The sequence below is a fragment of the Thunnus albacares genome, chromosome 19 (assembly GCF_914725855.1).
Source record: "Thunnus albacares chromosome 19, fThuAlb1.1, whole genome shotgun sequence".
In the NCBI taxonomy this organism is placed as follows: domain Eukaryota; kingdom Metazoa; phylum Chordata; class Actinopteri; order Scombriformes; family Scombridae; genus Thunnus; species Thunnus albacares.
In genome coordinates, this window is record NC_058124.1 from 22,652,985 (window position 1) to 22,674,213 (window position 21,229).

The following is a 21,229-nucleotide window of genomic DNA, read 5'->3' on the forward strand; positions in this document are numbered from 1 at the left end:
GAACTTAACAGGTTTGGTAGGCTGCTAAATATTCCCCCTGTTTCCAGTTTTTATGGTAAACTAAACTAACCGGCTGCTGGCTGTAGCTTCATATTTAATGTCAACCTAAAATATGAGCGTGGTAGGCCTATTAATGTCCTCCAGCATTAAAAAATTATTAATTATAACTATTCCCTTAAAGGACGCTGCACACATAACACATAGGTCTGTGTTGGCATATAATGGTAATACAGATGATTTTTCCAACAATACACATATATAAACCTTTTCTGCTCAAAATGTGCTTTTTTGTATCTGCTTCGATCTGAAAATTGAATTATCTGACCCCTAAAAACTAGTGATCTCTTTTATTGTTGAATTTAATGGTCAATATAATCACAAATGACATGTTTTTTGCAGCAAATAATCTCTTCCTGTGGTCAGGCTACATTTCCCAGCAGTGCTGTCTGTAAAGATAGGACAAAGGAAATAAAATTTAAAAAAATCAAAGAATCAGCATGTTTTTGATCAGATTGGCTTTATTCAGTGAAACCCCACAAATACAACCACCATCATTGTAATGTTTGTCCCGCAGCTCATCCAGTGCCAAGAAAGGAGACAAATACAGAGGGATTTAGCCAATCAAATGAGCCAGATTAACCTCATTGTGTCAAATGAGAAACAATATTTATCATTTAATCTCAATGTGCTCCACAGCTCTTAGCGGTTTCCACCTGCTGGAGTCTCACTGGTTCTTCAGTCGGTAGTTTGTCTTAGTTTCAGTAAAAATGAGTCGTCTGAGGATGGCAGGGGTTAAAAACGCAAACACAGGTGAGTGTTTACATGCCTTCTTTTTTTGCTTTTTTTGTTTGTTTGTTTGTTTGTTTTTGTTTTGCTTTTTTAACATTTTGGATTTTTCTTTATGTTTTTCAATTTTTCTGCACTTTTTTCAGATTGTACAATTGCATTTTCACATTTCTTTCTCAATCTACTTGGTATTTGTCTTCGAAAGAGCTGATAGTGGAGCTAAAAGAGAAAATGCTTGTGCACTTTTTTTTCATTTTTGTTTTTTGTTTTTTTTTTAACATTTTTTCTTTTTAAATCTCACCTGTGTTATTGATTTTATGCTGCTGTCCTCTAGTGTTCACCTTCATCGTACTTATAAAATCATTAATTCTACATCTACTTTTTTATTTATTTCTGTCACAATTCAGCTACACCACTTCTGCAAGATATCCATTAAATAAATAATAGAATAAACAGGTTTATTTATTGCTGGTCTGCATCGATAGTGAGAAATATTTCAAGTTTGCTGATGAGAAATAATTGATTATTGCAAAAATTTTTGTCAGAAACAGTACGTGGCTCATTTCCTATAGCTCCCACACACTCCTGTCATTCGCTTCACACTCACTGTCACACACACATTCACACCTATTTTCACAGTTGCACGTCACACACACACACACACACACTGCCTAGATACATCTTTATACACAAACTGCCAGTGGATTCACAGTGACGCTTGTTCAAATCCAAACCCCTCAAACAGCCCCTGCTACTGTTCCCTTCTTTCCATCCTTCACCATCCTGCCTACACCTCTCTACCTCCGCCTGCTCCACTCTCCATTTCATCCCTTCTCCACCTCTTTCTCCTCTGTTTTTCCATCACTCAAAAACCCCCTGAGAACACGTTGGATCATGCAAGCTCTCATTTCTTTCTTGCACAGATACATGACAGTTGCATGGATCTGTATCCGGTTACATCTTAAATTATTTTATTTTCTTGTAATCATAATAATGGAGGACAGATGTCAAGCAAAATGTTTTTGGAAACATGAAATCCCTGCAGGAAACATTCATGACCTCTGTTTCATCTAAAATGTGTAAATCTATGGAAAATAAGCAAATTTTGTCCAATTAAATTCTTCATCATGATTGTTATTTTTTGGTTGTTAAATGATGCAACTTTATCACATCAAGAGAAAGAGAAGCAGGCATGATCCAGATGTTCTCCTGAGGTTTTACTGTCCCTCCTCTCCTCTAGTCTCTGCCTTCTGTGATGATCCTCTACGCCGTGATGATCTGTGATGGAGCCACGCTGCTCTCTCTGCTTCGGTTCTTTACGGCCTGCTGCTGGTCTTCGTGGGCCGGGGTGTTGCGGTGCTGCTGCCGGCGCGGTGCCTGGCGGGGTGGCAGGGACAGCGTGCAGCAAGACACTCCCACAGTGGGCTCGGGCAGATCCTCAGCCATGGACCAGCTGTCTGTAGCCGGGTCGTACTTCTGGACCGCCGCCTTGTAGCGCTTCTCCGCCTCGTTCCAGCCTCCCAGCAGGTAGAGCTTTTCGGCCAGCGGGGACAAGCCGGCGGTGCTCACGCCAAGCGGGAGGGGGGCGGCTCGGCTCCACACTCCACTCTCAGGGGAGAAGACCTCAACGGAGAGAACATCCACGCGCTCACCGCTGGGCCCCAGCTGGCTTCCTCCTACTACATACACCTTCCCTCCGAGGGTGGCGGAGCAGTGCCAGCCGCGGGGTGTCTCCATGGAGGCCTTCTCGCTCCAGGTGTCGGTTTCCACATTGTAGCACGCCACTGAGCGGGAGTAGGCGCAGTTGATGTACCCACCAGACACCAGGATGTCTCCAGAGGGCAAGGTGGCGCTGGAGTGGCAGCAGCGGGGCATCTCCATGGGGGCACGCATCTGCCAAGTGTTGGAGGACGGTAGGTAGCTCTCGGTGGTGGCCAGCAGACCCTCCACGTTGCGGCCGCCAATGGCGAAGAGGCGTCCGCCGCTGGCTGCCAGCGAGAAGTGGGTACGGCGCTGGCGCATGCTGGCCAGGTGGAGCCAGGTATTGAAGCGAGGGTCATATCTGATGAAGGCGAGACAAAGAGGGGAGAGTCATGTTTAGAGTGTGCAAGGATGGATTACAACCTGACAAAGAAGGCAACTGTCCCATGGACCCAGATCCCCAGGAGCCCCCAAAACCCTCAGGTTCATTGTGTGGCAGTTGGTCTGTGGTTAAGACTGGACGCCTCCAGGAAGACAGTGTATCCGGCCAACAAATAATCCTGAAGAGGTCAAAACTCCAGGGTCATTGGATGACGGCCACAAGCTGAAACGCGTTGGTCAAACAACAAAGTTGTTCTATATACTACAAATGTTGCTGGAGTTTTGACCTCTTTAGACCAGTTGTGCCAGAAACCCCTTCTCTGAATCTACAACAAATAATCCTGCACATAACCGTAATTTTGTTGTTCCTCCTACCTGCTGAGGGTGCTGACGGCATGCTTAGCCTGGTTGCGGGCGTCATTCTGGTCCTCTCCTCCTGCCACGTACAGGAAGCCATCCATCACAGCCACACATTGGTTGAAGCTCTTCGCTGGCAGCTGGGTAAGGTGGCGCCAGTTGGCTCCTCCCTCACGAGGGTCCCTCCACATCACCTGGACACCGGGGGTCAAAGGTCAATGAGGGATTTTCTTGGGTTTTATCTGAGCGAGCGAATGCGTAAAGGTAACACACACAGCACTGACCTCGCGACTGAGAGCTCTCTCAGTGAGAGACGGCCGGCCGCCGATGGTGAGCAAAGTCTGTTGACTGGCGCGGACCTGCGTGCGTCTGGACTGCAGGGTGTTCTGCTGGTAAGGCAGCAGGTGGTAGTTCATGGCGTCCACCAGCAGGCGGTGACACTGAGGGTCCAGCATCATGCGCGGCACCGGCTGGATCTGGCTCACCATCTCGCTGGCCGGGATGGTCTCGAAGCGAACGTGGGAAAGAAGCTCTGCGGCGTGGGGGTGACGAGCGGCGTCAAAGTCGAGCCACTTCATGGCCAGCTGGAGAGAAGGACGATGTCAGTGAATGAGGAAGAGATTAAACCAACAATTTGAGCCCTGTTCAGTGAAAGTCTTGACCACCTCACAGCCCAGATTCAGTGCACCTTCAGTTTCAAGTTGCATCATGAATTTTGGCTCCAGTATAACTCCTTGCAAGTCTAGTTAAAACTGTTATTAAACCTTTGCTTTTCCTGCTGTGACATGTCAAAATGTCATCTATGAAAAAGGCCAATTAGTGGTTTCCTGCATTTTCATAAATGACAAAACCCGCCATGTGTCTTTCCTGTGTTAGTTTCGGGTCTACTGAAGCGACTCTTTGTGGAGAGTTTGGTCTCTGCGGCTCTTTTACCATCGATTTCTTCCTCAAGGGTTAATTTTAAAGAAGCTTTTGCTCTTTGATTCTGATACACTGTGTTTACATTTTATGGATTACTGAATTTTGTCCACTGTGGAGTCACGTTGAGTCCAGCACTGAGAGACTCACGTTTGGTTTAGTTTATAAATACAAATATCACTTCCTCGCTCCCCCTCAGCTGCCCAGCTATTTAAGTCCCTAAAGGAGTTGTATATTAATAAACAAGCTCTCTTCTTGCATACATTGCGAGTTTATAATTTCTGCTCACAGTAGACCTGCAGGTGACTGGCTTGGATTCATGGCTCTGAGTTAGGCTCTTAACAGCTGGTCTGGGGTCTGTTTTTAGGCCTGGATGAAAATAGCAGGAAAGCCCCGCAGTTCAATGAGTTGCTACTGTTAGTGTCAGCAATCACCTCCTGGAAGACCTGACATTACTCCTCAGTTAGGATATGAGACGTGATTAATACTTGTGCTGGTTTATTTTCTATTTAGAATTTTGACTGGTGATTTATAATGACATGTTCAGTGCTGCTATTTTAAACACAGTCTGTTTTTAGTCGTATTTGATTTTCTGTTGGGGTGGGTCTCTAATTTGTTGTTTTACTATGTCTTATATTTGGAAAACGCTCTTTATATGTCAAATGTGATGATCTCAGCAGTTTAGCCCTTTGACTCTGTGAAAGACTGGATTACCCAGAATTTTCTCAACATTTAGCTGCCATAGTGGCCAGGCCTTCCTTGTAAAAGAGATCATTTATGTCAAGAGATGTCCTGGTTAAATGAAAACATGAATGAGGATAAAACCGAGGTCTTTAATATTGGACTGGAGAGTGCAGCACTCTCTGTGACCTTTAACCTCTATTTTCAAGCTATACATACAGTAAAAATTTCATTTGATTCTTGTCTGGATTTTTCTATTCTTATTAAGAAATGTATGCTCAATCATGCTTTTTCCAATTAAGAAATGTTTCTCCGCTTTGCTCTCTTGTTGCTATTTTTGATATTTTGTGCTAAATGCTTTTATTGAAACACTTTGTAGGTTTTAGTTTCAAAAGTGTTTTATAAATGAAGTGTTGATTTAAACCAACCATTAGGTTCAAATTCAATCTGTCTTCAGAAAGAAAACTGAAAGTTCACATGATGGTGGATTTTTTTTATGGATTTAACCTTTTTTTTAATGGCAAGAAGCTTTTGAGTTAAATCTGGATTAAAATTGAATGTAACATAGATTCAGAAAAAAAAGTAATTAAAAAAAAAAGAAAACTTATTTTCCAATTACAAATTTCAACCTTTGACTTGTAAAGATGATGTTTGACCTCTGACCTGGAAGGCAGTGACCTCAGAAGGCAACACCAGGGAGTCCTCCTGCAGGAAGGCAGAGATCTGCTCCAGGGTCAGCTGGGTGAACAGCGGCGTCTCTGCGAACTGCACAAAGTTCTCCAGGACAAAGCGGCGGGCAGCGTCGCACACAGGCACCAGGCCGTAGGCGGCGGCAATGTTCCAGATGTAGACGCAGGTCTGGACGTTCAACTCGGCCAGCAGGAAGTCCATGCACATCTTGAGGAGCTGGGGGATCTGCAGGGTTGCAGCGGCTGAGACGGTGCAGCCGATGGTGTAGAGGGACATGTGGACACGTCCCAGGTAGGCAAAGGTGATGACGTTGGCGAGGCCTGTGGACAGAGAGTGTATTCAAACCTGAATCCGTAACCACACATTTATCATTCATCATCACATCAATTTAGCTTAAAAGCTTTAAAATGAGAAAAATAAAGAGAATATTTGGCATTTTATTTTTTATTTTTATTCTTATATCCCCAGAGTTAAGTTAAGTTTGACATTTGTGGCATCTTTTGTGAATTTTACTAAAATTTTGGCCCTTTTTGGTTACCTTACAAGCATATATGGTGACAGACACACCAGTGGGTCTGGTGGAGATGAAGAAAAACTCCTTGATATTTTGATATTTGTAACGTGTTGTAGGATTTTGTATTTTCTTCCTTGCAGGTCTGAACAGACTATAAAGACCATCTGTGCCTTTTCATTATGCTTTATAGTTGAATGAAAAGCAGAATATAAATAAACTTCACTTATTCACTCTTTACTTTTTAATATTTATTGAAGAGGTTAATCTAGAATGGCCTACCAAGAGGTGAGAGGGAGGGGAGCTCCAGGCGCTTCATGCCAGGGTCTTTGGCCAGAATCTCTCTGAAGTATTGACTGACTGAAGAGATGACCAGCTTGTGGACGTCGAAGGCCTTCGTCTTACAGCCCAACTCCAGGTCAGTCAGGAACCTGAGGAGGAGAGCAGGTGGAAACAGAAAGACGGATGATGTACAGTAATACAGTATGTTACAATACAAGATGCAGCATCGCAGTATAATATGACAAGTTACCATGAACAGTAATATGATATTATTTTTTACTGTAAGCGAGACTGTATATCTAACAACCCAGTGGGGTCATGCACAACAGACTGAGTGATTATGATACATTTTAATCATATCATAATTGTGCTTTAATGGTATCATATCATAATTGTATCACAATTTATCATAATCGTATAATAATGGTATCACATCATAATTGTATCATGATTGTATCATAATGGTATCGCATCATAATTGTATTGTATCATTATTGTACCATAATTGTGTTGTATCATAATTGTATCATAGTAGTATTATATCATAATTGTATCAGAATTGTATCATAATTGTATTGTGTCATAATTGCATCATAATTGTATTGTATCATTATTGTACAATAATTGTGTTGTATCATAATTGTATCACAATTGTATCGCATCATAATTGTATCACAATTGTAATGTGTCATAATTGTATCATAATTGTATTGTATCATGATTTTATCATAATTGTATCATAATTGTATCATAATTGTATTCTATCATAATTGTGTCATAATTGTATTGCATCATGATTGTATCATAATTGTATTATATCATGATTGTATCATAATTGTATCATAATTGTATTCTATCATAATTGTATCATAATTGTATTGCATCACAATTGTATCATAATTGTATCATAATTGTATCATAATTGTGTCATAATTGTATTGTATCATGATTGTATCATAATTGTATCATAATTGTATCATAATTGTGTCATAATTGTATTGCATCATGATTGTATCATAATTGTATCATAATTGTGTCATAATTGTATTGTATCATAATTGTATTGTTTCATAATTGTGTCATAATTATATCAGAATTGTATAATAATTGTATCGTATAATAATTGTATCGTATTGTATGAGAATTTAATTGTATCATAATGTTATCGTAATTGTATCCTATCGTATAATATTTTCATTGTATCGTATCATAATTTTACTATAACTGTATCATATTGCATCATAATTGTGCAGTTTGAATTGCAGTACGATACAATACAACAAGTAGCAGAACATACTTCTCCTGTCTCATCTTGCTGAGCTCCTCCAACAGGGCATTGCCATGCAGGGGTCGCGTCAGCTCGCTGCCCAGACCCAGGCCTCTCTCTCCGGGCTTGATGACGGGCGGCGGCAGAGGCAGGTTGAGGCTGTTCAGCTGAGCGATGTCCAGCGCCGCCATCTGCTCGATCTTCTTCACCCCGCTCTCCACCACCACCACACCGTCTCCACGGCTCTCCACCTTCAGCGGGGCAGGGGCGTTCGCCATGGCGACCTGAGTGATGGTGTCCACGGCGACCTTCTTCTGACGTGAGGCCTTCTTCTTGGGGGCCATAGTTTGACTGGTTTTTACTTTAGGTTTACTTCAGTAAATGTTTCTCTACTGCAGGTAAAGTTAATGAGTCGACCTCTTGACAGACGAGGACACTTGATCACTTTCTAACAATCCAACTGATCAACAGTGAAAAATGTTTCCTGATACTGAGATATCTACTGACTTCCTCTCACTAACAAACAGCCTCTGACTGTTCTCCTGCTGTGATACAGACAGACTAGATGGTGGGGGTGTTTACTGTCTTCTTGACAGATCAGTGTATGAAGGTCAATTGTTGGTGGCTTCGGTGTAACACAGCACCTGAAAAAAAGAAGGAAAATACAGTTTTATTATCTCTTGCAAAGTTCATACACAAGCTGTTTGATCACTCCTTATGTTATTGGTCTTTAACTGTCCTAAAATGTGTGCGAATGCTGCACATGTTAGTGTAACTGCCCAATAAAAAGCCCAGTTTAGCAAGATTTTAGATTTTCTACCTGAGATTATTTGGTAGAACAAGGTGAATAGAAACTCTGCAGTGTTTTTTTAATCAAACATACTTACGTTTTTACATTTCTTTAACCAATTTATTACATCTATTTTACATTAAGTCATAAATTTCCACCAGGTCACAGTTTTTTTTGGATATTTTGATGTGTTTGTCTGACTTCCACTTAGCCAGTAATTTATATTTATTTTGAAAATCAGCTTCCAGTAAATTAATCCTGAACTAGTGTTATCATTGTGTGACATTACAGATCAATCTTTATACAAAGACACCACACTACTGTAGTGTTAATGATAAAAGAAGACATGGAGCTCACTGCACTGGTTGAGATGTCTCAAGGAAGATTAAACTCTTAAGAATTTTGGATTATATTCATCAGTTATGTAAACTTTATTTAATTAGTAATAAATAGGATACGATGTGTGAAAACAGTGTTATGGTTTCTTAAAGATCCCGTCCAGACATGTACTAAGATATATAAAAATACTTTGCTTGCTAATGATTTGTGTCTGATATGGATTTTCCATTGAAAAAAATCAATTACGTCATCAGAAATTATTAAAATAACATCTTCTCCTTCTCCCTCATTAAAAAATCTGGTCACAAGATGTCTCCTACTTCACTGTGAAGTTCATTCTCAGTGTTTGTGCACTGGAGGCTTCAAGTTTCCACATCACACGTGTGTAAACTGAATATTGGACCACGATTGGCTCCAAACTATTTGTGATGTCACAAATCATAATCTTAAGTAAACCTTAAGTAAAGGTGAACACGGAGAAACTTTCCACTTTCAGCAGATGATTGTGAAAACAGCCTTCATGTGTCAAACTCTGCACAGTGAAGCTCAAACATTCAGTTGGAGGAAAAAGATCATCTGCCACAACATATCTGTATATATGAAATGATTAAACATTTGCTCCAACCACTCTTGATAAACAACTGGAGCGCGTCTGGCAGCTCTCAAGACTTTAAATCACAGTATTGTTTGTTTCACGGTCGCTGGCAGACACACCAAGCCCACTGACAGATGCACATGACTCTGCTAATCTCTGCACGCCACCGCAGCAGAACAACACACTGAGTGCCAACAACACCTTTTCTAAATCCAACTGAGGATCACATATGAACTCTGACCCCTTCCACAGCTTCTCTCACTGTGGAGCAGCAGCAGCAGCGTGAATGACAGGTGCGAGTGTCCGTTGCTCAGTCTCGGGTTTGTGTTTTAAAGCGGAGCCCACAAGATTCGTTGCTGTATTTCACACGCTGTGTATTTCCACCACAGAGCAACTGGGGAATCTTATTCATGCTCGCAATGAGCCGCGGTCTGCAGATCAGAGCGGAGTGGGCGGGGGATGGAGGGGGGAGGGGGGAGGTGGGGGTCACATCTGAGTGCTGATGTGCAGAGAACAGAGAGTGTCTGAAATAAACAAATGGGAGAAATGGTGTGTGGAGTTTCCTGGCATACAGTATATCTATAATCTTTGTAGTGTTTTTTTTGTACTTTTTGTGTTTTATTGGTTTGGCTGTTTGCGTGACGTCTGGGGTGGAAAGAACTGGATGTTTCTGTTCTCGTGTTTTTGTCATTGTCTCTTTTGTCATTTGATTCGAAAAACCATAAAAATGAACCAAAACTCCAATGGAAAAAATGCAGAAACTCTGTGTGTGTGCATACAGTTTGCACACAAGAACAATGTACACTTAGCTAAAGGTGAAACTGTGCACGTCTTCTTTATCTGTCTCTGTTCATGCAGCTGGTCAACTATTATGGAGTCTCCGAGCTCCAACAGTGACAATGATATTTACCTTTTCATTACATTTAACATAAGAAAAAGAAAGTAGTGATTTTATCAAATTTTAGAAAGGCATTTGTTTACAAAGCCAAGATCTTTGTTGTGCAAAATTGTCAACAAAGTACCCAACGTTGGACCTTGGTCGACAATGTTTTTGTCAAGTTTCTGTTTTTGTGGTCAGTTGGCATTCACCTTTATCTGATGGTTTTTGTTGTTTTGGGGACCTCAGGCTTGTGGTGATGACTCATAATTCACAAAATAACACAAGTTAGCCTCAGAATCTAGGCCAAACTCGTTGTTTCTCAACCTCAACGTCATAACAAAGCAAAGGACACAATCTTATTTATTTCGGTCAAATGCTCTTTTCTGACTGAAATGTCAGGAGAAACAACACAACTTGTGTCTTTTGTTGCATCTTTGCTTTGCACATAAATTCAGACAGAAATACTGACAACTTGTACATTTTTATTGAAAGCTTCATCTTTCATCTTTTAAATCTTTTACCAACTTAAGTCTTCAACTACTTTTTACATTTGTGCTTTAAAGCAAGACTGTTTTTTTGCTGAATGGCAGCCACTGTAGCTACAAACAGAGCCGGCCCTGACAGTGTTGGAGCCCGAGGCCAGATTTTAAATCGTGCCCAACCTAAACACTAAACACCACTTCATTTTTTAACATAACATTCTGGCAGCCAGATTCTTAACTTTATCTTGCAGCGCACTCGTGACATATGTGACAGGCTGCTCTGGGCTACTAATGACAGTTATTAATGCTAAATGCTAATCTGCTTTTTAGCATTTACTGTTGCTAACATGCTAAGCTATTGTAACAGTATCACAAAGTGAAGAGGAGTCATGAAGTCCGAACACTGACTCAGTAATGTCTGTTATACAGCAATACTTAATGTTTAACATTAGCTACCAGACCAAGTGAGGCTCAGCAGGGGAAGAATGTAATTTCTTTTCTCAAAAGTTTGATAGTGTCACTTAAAAAAAATAACAAAAGTTTCCTGACAGCATGAAAACATTCACTCCAACCTCTGCCGGTGGTTTTCGTTTCCAAACAACTCAATAAACAAGGTAATAACCTTCAAACTACAACAACAAAGACTCACAGTGAATCAGAATCAGAAGAATGTGGATTTACTGCACAGCTCTCCAGTCTGAAGTTATGCAATTTATCATGAGGGACACCGTTGTTTTCTCTTCTGCAATCACGCCTCATAAACACAGCTTTGACTGAAGCTTCACAAAACGACACTTATGTCAGTTGTCAGGCAAAGTTGTGTTTCTTTATGAGGCTTAACGCAGATTCACTGACGAGCTGACTGAGGTCTGATTCTAAAAATAAAATGCGGGGCCCCCGGTGCTTAGATTACCTCCCTCCTCCTTTTCTTACACACTAAAACTATTTTCTTTTTCTTTTTGAATTAAGACCCACATACACATCCCCACCTGGCAGCCGCAAATCAACCTGCAATTACTTTCTGTTAAATTCCCTGTTTTGCCATTAACAACCACTGAAGAAGAAGTTTTTATTCTCCATGAGAAACTCAGGAAAGCCGTTAAACTACTGAGGAGACACATTTGAGGATTGAGGATGTAAATAAATCCAGTCCAGATAGATCCAGAACCTGCAAACTGAAGCTGATGTTTTCCTGCAGCAGTGTGTTGTGATCAGAAATGAGAGTCACTGACAGGAACACTAACGGAGCTCCGTTTCTGTCCAGCTGAGTTTACATTAACAGCTTTCACAATAATCTATTACACATGTGGATTAAAGCATTTTTGACCACATTTTTATATTTAAAACCCAGAATTGCAGGTTCTTGGAAATGTTTTGGCATTTACATTGTTTTTTTTCTGTATTTATCCCTTTAGATCTTCATTTGTAATATTTCTGTATTTAATATCACGCAGATATCAGCAGGTTTTCTGGGTCATAAGGCAAACGGACATCTGACCTGTTAATGACATCTGCAACTTTTTAGAGTTGGATTACATTTTGAAAATGCAGAACACTTTATCTCGGGACTCAAGTTCCTCATATGAGAGTAGATTGTAGCATGTAGTTCAAAATATGGAAAATGCTCGTAATGCTTCATTTTACTAGTCATCTCTTAGTCTCATTTGCACTTGTGTAAGGTTTAGTGACAATTGTGATACATACATTTAGCATTTTTAAATATTTTTTCTAATTCTTATTTTTCACACTAGTCTTTTAGCACAACTTTAATAATTTCTTCACACTACAGTTTACTGCACATATTTCTTGTGAATGTGACAAATAAAACACTTGAATCCTCGATGTTTTCTTCCCCAGTTATTCCCCAACAATTACTTGAAGGTCTCCTGGAGGGAAAAAAACATTTTCGTACTCTTGATAGGGAGAATAGTGATGTTGTACATTTATTGTTGGTATCTTTCTTCTTGAATAAATTGAGTTGTACATTTTTGCATGTTCAGCTTAGTCTACTGGCTGTAAAACGTTGGGTTTAATTGGAGTTAATTAAGTGGAATGGTACCAATTGAACACTGTCTCTATCTTACCTTTAATTAGCGGCAAATTACATTGTTTTCAGGAAACCTCCTCAGAAATGATTACAAATTTATGGATCCATTAAGCTTGGAGCATTTCCAAAACATTTGTCAGTTGCACTAATACTTAACAATAATAGAAAGACATTACAAGAATCTACATACTCTCCAAGACCATATTTAAAAGGTTACTAATAAAGCCTGTTGTTTTGAAACGAGATGCTGTTGCTCACTATGGTTTATTTGCATTTTATGAAGATGATGATGGTGTTTTGAGGTGGGGGGGGGGATGACGTCTGATCCCCAGTATGGTGGATGACAGAGCAGCTGCGTCCTGCACTAACCTTGGTCCCAGATATTTCTGCCAGGCTGATCTATGCAGAGCAAAGATTATTTTCATGCCAATGAATCACTCGGTTACCAAGTGATTAGTTTGTCTGAGACGTCACCAAGACTTTGATTTTTTTTTTTTTTTTTACATCTCATACACACAATCAATGGATCTGTGTACTTATTTAAATGCTTATCTGACATTTTCTTCCGTTTCTTTTTACTTTTAGATTAAATGTTTTGGCTTCTATCTTGTTTTTGTCACTTCTTGTCTCCAGTTGGCTCCAACACAGAATTTATCACCTCCCCGCATGTTTTCAATAACTCTGCTCCTCTGTCATCATTAGACAGAGACGGTCACATTCACAGAAACTCTGGACTGCTGACAAATATCACAAACATACTCATTCAGACGCCTTGTTGGAGAGAGTCTATATCTATACTTTGGCTCATGAGAGTCACAGCCGCTGTTTCAGGGGGATTGCAACATCCTACAGTTACAGCCTATACAGTCTCTAAGTTTGAGCCCCTCCTCTTCATATGACACCCACGACAGCTGCTGTTCTGTCCTGTACCGTCCTGTATCGTCTCCCTGCTCTGTCCATGTGTGGAGGCCATTGGCCACCGAGCCAGTGAGGGCTATTTTAAAAAGAGCCCAGTTCAGACACGGAGTAAATGAGGAGGGGTGTTAGAAAAGGGAGGTCAAGGAAGAGAGACGTAGTATATATTTGTGGTCATGAGGTCTCTCTGTAGCTGAGTTTGAGTTTATGGAGTTGGGATACTTTTTGCACTATGATGATCTCACCTCCAAGTTTGAGAGATTCACGTTTCAGTGATATGCAAGTGTTAGAGCTGAAAGCTGATAGCATTTTTTTTTAATCCCCTTGTTTAATGGTTTTACAACAAACATTTACAGTGATAAAGCAGCTGTAACCATCAGTATTAATAGTAATGAGTTTTGTTTCAAATCTCCACTTATATATAATAGAAAAGGACAATGTCAGCCAAAGATCAGGAAGATGATGAATATGCTTGGCGTGTTTCTCACCGACAGTGATGTGAAATAGATCTTGGTGATAGAAAGTGTTAAGAAACTTAGAGATGCTACTGATTTTGGGATGTAATTGAGAGAAAAAACGTTGTTGTTATGAGGTTATTAAACTCAAAAAACTTTCAAAGCAAGTTAAAGACAATAAAATGTCCGATTTGCAATAGATTGTAAAAATATGGGGCTTCTTGGTGGTGTAAGGGATATGAATGTAAATCATGTGATCACAAATATTGTAAAAATAATGATAAACTTGCCGTAATGATCCACCAACATACATCTGTCTAACAACACTAACTGGAAGGATGAAAGGGCAGAAGTGAAGCAAAGATGAGAAAATGTGAAATCTGACACAAAGCTCAGGTCCTAAATCGACACTGTGGTTGCTTTTGACTCCAGACACAGTAAAGATCTCTGAGTTTTGATGCTTTTTAAGGACTTGGTCTGGGTGAGTAACAACAAACTGTGAGCCAGAAACAGAAAACTCACTTTAAAGCTCTTCAACATGCAGCTGGTTCACTATACAGCCTGACAAAGTCAAAACGCAGTTACATATTTGGTCAGAATTGAATTAAGACCAGAATCTGACTTTTTGACAGCAGTTTTACCATGTAAAAGTATTGTGTTATAGAGAAAAATGATTCAATTTGCAGGAACTACAAAACCAAACAAAAACCAGCACTCTAGTTGTTACAAACTTTTGTCTGAACTGTTTACTGTGATTGAAAAATCGATTTTTATGATTCAACATCATAGTAACTAAGTTTTTATACCACATTAATAAGATTAAATGTAATGATAATGGAGAAAAAAAGCTACTTCTGACGGCCTTCAGATTGCCTAAACAGAGAGTAAAGTATCCGACTTTATCTGACTGTGACTTTTCTTTTCTTTTTTGGGGGAATAATCAACTTTAAAACTTATATAAAATTTAATGTTTTGCAACTTATATACTGTAGCTGTTTTACACTGACTTCAAATCCTTTTTTCCTTCTCCTTCACTGTTTCTGTGCTTCGTCCCTCCAGTCGACACAACAAGTGAATATCATGTTTATTTTGGACTCTTAAATGCTCTGATTCTCCTCAGTGGTCATTTTTGAGGCTGCACTTTGTAGAGTCATCATGCAAATATCCTGTTAAATGTGTTTGTTTACCCAAAACGACTAACCAACTAAACCAATGAGGCTTTGATAGCTTGGTTAAGACTCTTTGAGCAGTTAAATACAAAGAGAGTAATTCCTGTTTTATCTTTAAAATGTCACACAGATGTTCATTTTTTCTTAAAATATGCAGATGCAAAGCTGCAGACTTTGAGACTTGGACACAAGTCAGAGTCATAAAAATGTGAACTTGAGACTCGACTTGGATTAGCTGACACTTAAAAACAGTTCAGTTAATTTTCAGAGTGATGAAAGAAATCTTGTACAGCTGTATATGTTGACATCTGAGAGTTAGTGGAACTGAAGTGAACCTGGAAGTCAAACACAGATTTAGCTTTCTGTAACTCTATAAATCACTGAGAATTTTTCCGTTTACTACATCATATTGTATTTCAGTGTGTTAACAACTGATGCATCAGCAACTCGAACAGCAAACATCTGGTTTTATGTACCTCTAAGATGTATTATGTTGCCATGGAAACTCACTTTATAGGTGACTGTTTAAGGTTCAAGGGTCAAATTATTCATTCATAAAATCCTGAAACTGCTTTTAATTGCAATGATATTCTATTGTATTTTAAAGGACGAGTTCACAATTTTTCAAGTGTGTCTTAAAACAGCAGTCAGGCGTCCATATGAGCACTGAAAGAGGTTTTCCTCGCTGTAATCATTCCTCCTGTTCATACTGGCTGTTAAAAGATGCTTCAAATGTGCTTTCAGTGTAAGTGATGGAGGCCAAAATCCACAGTGTGTCTACAGTCATTTAGTGCAAAAACTGCTGAAGCTTTTATGAGGCTTCAGCAGTCTGAGTTAGTCATATCAAGTAGATATCTGACACATTTAAAGTCTTTTTTAACATCAAATTCCCTCTTTATGTTTCCTCAGACAGTGTTTCCCTGTTGAGCTGCAGTGGAAGTATAGTAATAAAAAGAGGGACTTTGGCACTAAAAAGACTGTAACATTATAAGATATCTATATTTGACTCAATTGGACGACTGAAGCTTTGTATTAGCTTCAGATAAAAAAAAAAAAGTAAGTCTATTTATTGAAACATGTACAGGAATCTAAAAGCGAAACCATTTTTATGTCATTAATGTGACCAACTAGAGAGATTGGTAATGTGGTCCAGAATTCACTATTATGGTGCAGCTAATGGGTCTTACTTGGAGTAATTTGATTATTCACAATCTTAAAGGGCATTGTGTGTAGAAACTATAAATCTAACTTATCTGATATTGGAAGCAATTCACTCTTTTCCCAGTTAACAGCGTATCTGTAAAAGCTATCATAAGTTACTATTAAACATAAAAGAGGGTGAAGAGACACTTTAGGGCGCAATAAATACAGTTATGTCATCTGCAAAAAGTGACAGGTGGAGGGTTGTTTCATGCATTTGAATAGTAATAATAATGTGAGTTTATTTAAGAGAACAGCCTTGACGAACGCCTCTATGTGAATAGAACGGCTCTGATATCTCACCTTTAGTAATAATGGAGGCTTTGGTTGAGTGTAGATGATGTTAATCCAATTTATAAACGTGTTTCCAAAGCGGAAGTGGTTTAAGGTTGATGACATGAATTTCCATTCTATATGATCAAATGACTTCTCTGCATCTAAGGCGATGACCACACCCTCCTCTTTGTGATCGTGATAGATTATATTAAAAAAACGGTGTAGATTAAAGTAAATATGGCGGCGGGGTACAAACACTGATTGGTCAGGGTGTGTTAATTTGTCAATGTGTTTACGCAGCTTTACTGAGAACCTTCATTTCCATCCAGAGCAGAGATATGGAAGGTAGGAAGACATATTTAAAGGGTCCCTGTCTTTTTTGAGTAGAATGGCTGAATCTGCTCTATCCAGTTGACCTTTAATTTATCTTTAAATCTATGTTTCACATGTGTTTCTTGTGGGAACAGGATGTCTGCTGACAACACTTTTAAATGTGAAAAAACTGTAGCATGTTTAATTATATGACCCAGACCTATCACATCCCAGCTCACCACTTTATACCCCTCCCAGTCTGTTTGAGTTGCTGGTGTCTCATGTGACATCATCAAACATATTGTATAGAAGATACAATAAAAAAAACTGAAGAAAAAAAGAAAACAAACAAAAAATGGACAAGAACTAACAGCCCCAGCATAACTAAACAACCACTTCAAATGTAGAATACACTAGTGAACTAGAGAGACCAGCTAATGCCACTGCCCGGGCAGTGAGGGACTGACATGCGTGATCGACTTTGAGCTCCATTCAGAAGAGTTCCTTTCCCAGTACAGCTGGTGTCAGCTCTGTGATGAACTGGGTAGGTCGGCCTCTCTTGACACTCTCAGGGATCCCAACGATTCTGATGTTTTGACGTCTGGTCCTGGATTCTAGGTCATCCAACTTAGTGACTCCAAAGTGACTCCAATTCATCGATCCAGCTGGCATGACTGTTGACACCAGTTTCAAGTGACTGGAAACGCTCTCTGATCTCCGTGACGTCTGACTGTAGCTTTTGAATTTGAGTTGATAGACTGACAAGTCTGTTCTCTTGGTGTTTATTCAATTTTGTGATTGTGAAAAGCAGATCGATTGAAAGGGTTCTTGTGACTTATCTGACGCCGTCTCCACTGCTGCAGGTTCACCTCGTGGGTTTTAGCTCGCCAAACTTTTCTTCGTTCAAACAGAAGTCTGATGTTGTATTTTTTGGCACAGTTTTCTTAGTCTTCTGTGTTATAGGTTTAAGAGCCATAATGTAAAGAATTTAGGTCGGAAAGTGAAAGAAAAAAGTGTTTTAAATTGGTCATTTGCGGACTTATCTAGCAATGCATCTACTCCATCGCTACGCCCCTCAGCTTCAGATAAACTTTTAAATACATTTTGCACAGAAGGAGGACTGTGGATTTTGTCCCCCATCACATTGTTAGTGCATTATGCAGGGATCTTCAAACGGTCAGTATGAACAGGAGGAATGATTACAGCGAGAAAAACCTATTTCAATGTTCATTTGGTCACCTGCCTGTTGTTTTAAGACAGACTTGAAAAACTGTGAACTCGTCCTTTAAAGTGTTTCAGCTCATTTGTTCCCCACCTGTAGCTGTAAATATACACACATTAAACACCTCCCTGCTTCCCTCCTCGCCACTTTCAGAATTCCTTCGCCTATCTCAGGAGGGTATTTATAGTTGCTGACCCTCACGGGATATATATATATGTGTGTGTGTGTGTGTGTGTGTGTGTGTGTGTGTGTGTGTGTTTTACAACTAAGGACTGGAAAAAGAAGGACTATCGTAGGGATCCTAACAGCATCTGGTAACTGCTTCACATTGTTTCCATTCAGTCGTTAATATAAATGCAATCAAAAAGAGATGGAAACTGTACGATGCATCATTTTCTTTTGCAGTGCATCAGTGTTATTTTTTTCACGTCGTCACACTGCAAGACTTGAGGATATTTAGTTGAAATAAAAGTGCAAAAGTGGAGATTTTAAGACACAGAAGTGCTTCAATTCTTTAAAGAACAATCAAGTAAAATTAAACTCAGTTTACCTCTTTCCTCTGCCTGCCTGGTTCCTCGCTCTTCTTCCTTTTCCTCTCTCAGCTTCTCTCTATTACGTTCTTTATTTTTGCTTTGTTGATGTTCTCTCGGGTTCCTCTTTGCTTCGTCCTGCCGTCCTCTGTCAGTCTGTCAGAGTGCTGTGTTTGTATATACGTGCGTGTGTGTATGTGTGCGTGTGTGTGTGTGTTAGTCAGTGTCAAAGGGAAATCAGGGTCCAAACCAAAGCTGCGACATATAATTCAACAACCTCCAGCCTCCGGCACCGCCTCCTTGAGCTCACATCAAACCCTCTTGTGTCGCTTTCCACCTCCCACCTCCAACATCCACCTCCATCTCCAAATACAGGCACCCCTCAGTGCCCTCCCCTCCAAAAATATCCCATAAGAGGTCAGATCTCTTCTTACACCGACCTCCCCTCCCCGTGGCCTTGACATTCTGAATTTTAGATTTTGCTCCAGTCCTTCTTATCTGGTTCTTGTTTGACTGGTTCTCTCACTCATTCGCTTTTCACACCATCAAAACAGGAAAAACTCTCGACTTCTGTCACTTTGAATGACTTTAAAACATGTTATCTAAAGTATGTCTGGTCTGAAATGGTGAACCCACCAACTAGCTACTAACTTTAAATATAGTATATACTGGTAATGACTTATGGTTTTTAAAGATGTAAAACTCTGCAAAGATATACTTATTTTCAGTGTTAACTTTTTGTAATCTGAAGAAAAAAAGTAATATGTGTATATACCAGTTATATTTCCTGTGAATTGTTCTTGTATGCAGCATATTCCATAGGGAATATATGTATGTTTTGGAGAAGAGTAATATTGCCAAGACTGTTTTCCTTCATTGTATCAAACACATAACAACAACATTGACTGTCAAGTTTTAATCTACAAGCCTCCTTTTGTGTAAAAATGTACCTGTCCTTAAAAAAATCCAATAAATAGACGTAAAAAAAGTTTATCTGAAGCTAATATGAAGCTTCAGCATCCAAATGAGTCAAATCAAGTAGATATCTTTCAATGTTACAGTCTTTTTAGTACCAAAGTCCCTCTTTTTGTCACTATACTTCTACCACAGCTCAACAGGGAAACACAAAGAGGGAATTTGATGCTAAAAAGTAAATGTGGCAGATATCCACTTGATATGACTAAGTCAGACTGCTGAATCCTCGTATAAGCTTCAGATAAACTTTGAAATGTATTTTTGCACGAAATGACTGTGTGGACACACTGTGGATTTAGACCTCCATCACTTACATTGAAAGCACATCTGAAGGGGATCTTTTAACAGCCAGTATGAACAGGAGGAATGATTACAGCGAGGAAAACCAGTGCTCATATGGATGCCTGACTGTTGTTTTAAGATAAAAATTATTTAAAAAGTCTGTCCTTTAAATTGTGGTTAAAATCTACTCAGATATGTGTTCATGAATGACGTTTTTTATTGATTAACTTGTTTGTACTATTTTACACTTGTCTGATTGTATTGTTTGTTTAAGATTGTTAGGACAAAGAGTTGCGATATATTTTTAAAATAAAATGTCAATGTTGATTAACGTGCACTGTCCCCTATAAATAAACAAATGAGATCATTAAATATATAAAATAAACAGTTGCTTATTCCGTGTTTCTGTCAACCTGATGAATGTAAGTCCAATATTCACTCTTATTTTAACCCAGTTCTGGTCTCCAGCAAATCTCGACTCTTTACCAGCTGATCGTTAACTTTGTGTTTCAGCTTTGTTGCTGAAAATCGCTGAAAGACACTAAAACTCTCTGCAGAGCCGAAGAGTGTCGGGTGAGTTTGTCACAATGAATGACTCCTTTCACATTATACGCGATCATTTGATCCATTTTTATGATAGACATCTGTGATAATTGCAGCTTTAATGTTAGACAATTATAATAACTTTAAGTTAAAGCGGCATTACTTGATTTGTTTGCAAATTTGGATTTTCAATATTGATAAATATTTTTATTCATGTAATGTTCAGGTAAATATTCTGATTATAGCCTAAAGATTAAATATTTTCCCTCAAGGTATATGAACCCAAGGATCCAGGTGCTATCCTGAAGAAGAAAATCAAAGAATCCACCAAAGCCAAACAAAAAACAAGTTTAAACTTCAGTCACTATTAAGTTCATAGTAATATTGTAGTTTTTCTTAATGAAAGAAAATACCATCTTACTACCTTACATAGTAAATGACACTTTTCCTTTTTCGAATTGAATCAATGTACTGTTCAGCTTTTTACCTGCAAATTTGCTTTTATGAATGTGAAATTCAGCCAAGAAAATTAATTTGTAATATATAGCTTCATTTTAGAGTTACCTTCTAGTACTCCAAACAGTGCTTGTTTCCACAGTAATATAAACTTGTTATCAAACTTGTTGTCATCAACAGTAGATTA

At 39.2% G+C, this 21,229-nt stretch overlaps 1 protein-coding gene across 1 annotated transcript; it reads right to left on the minus strand.

Annotated features, from left to right (window-relative positions):
* Positions 1 to 1,063: 1,063 nt before the first annotated feature.
* Positions 1,064 to 19,070, minus strand: klhl43 (kelch-like family member 43). Its single transcript, XM_044335257.1, has 7 exons — positions 18,807 to 19,070; positions 7,605 to 8,218; positions 6,308 to 6,456; positions 5,488 to 5,834; positions 3,510 to 3,809; positions 3,244 to 3,419; positions 1,064 to 2,848 (listed from the first exon to the last, which is right to left on the minus strand). Exons 2-7 carry the CDS (start codon positions 7,916 to 7,918, stop codon positions 2,050 to 2,052), a joined length of 2,085 nt encoding a protein of 694 aa, XP_044191192.1. The 5' UTR covers positions 7,919 to 8,218; positions 18,807 to 19,070; the 3' UTR covers positions 1,064 to 2,049.
* Positions 19,071 to 21,229: the final 2,159 nt, after the last annotated feature.

Coding starts and splice junctions, on each gene's coding strand:
- klhl43 (XM_044335257.1), bottom strand. CDS start 7,918: ATGGCCCCCAAGAAGAAGGCCTCACGTCAGAAGAAGGTCGCCGTGGAC. Junction 3,810..5,487: donor CTGAGGTCACTGCCTTCCAG/GTCAGAGGTCAA, acceptor CCTTCTCTCCAG/CTGGCCATGAAGTGGCTCGA. Junction 2,849..3,243: donor GCCGTCAGCACCCTCAGCAG/GTAGGAGGAACA, acceptor CGCCTTCATCAG/ATATGACCCTCGCTTCAATA.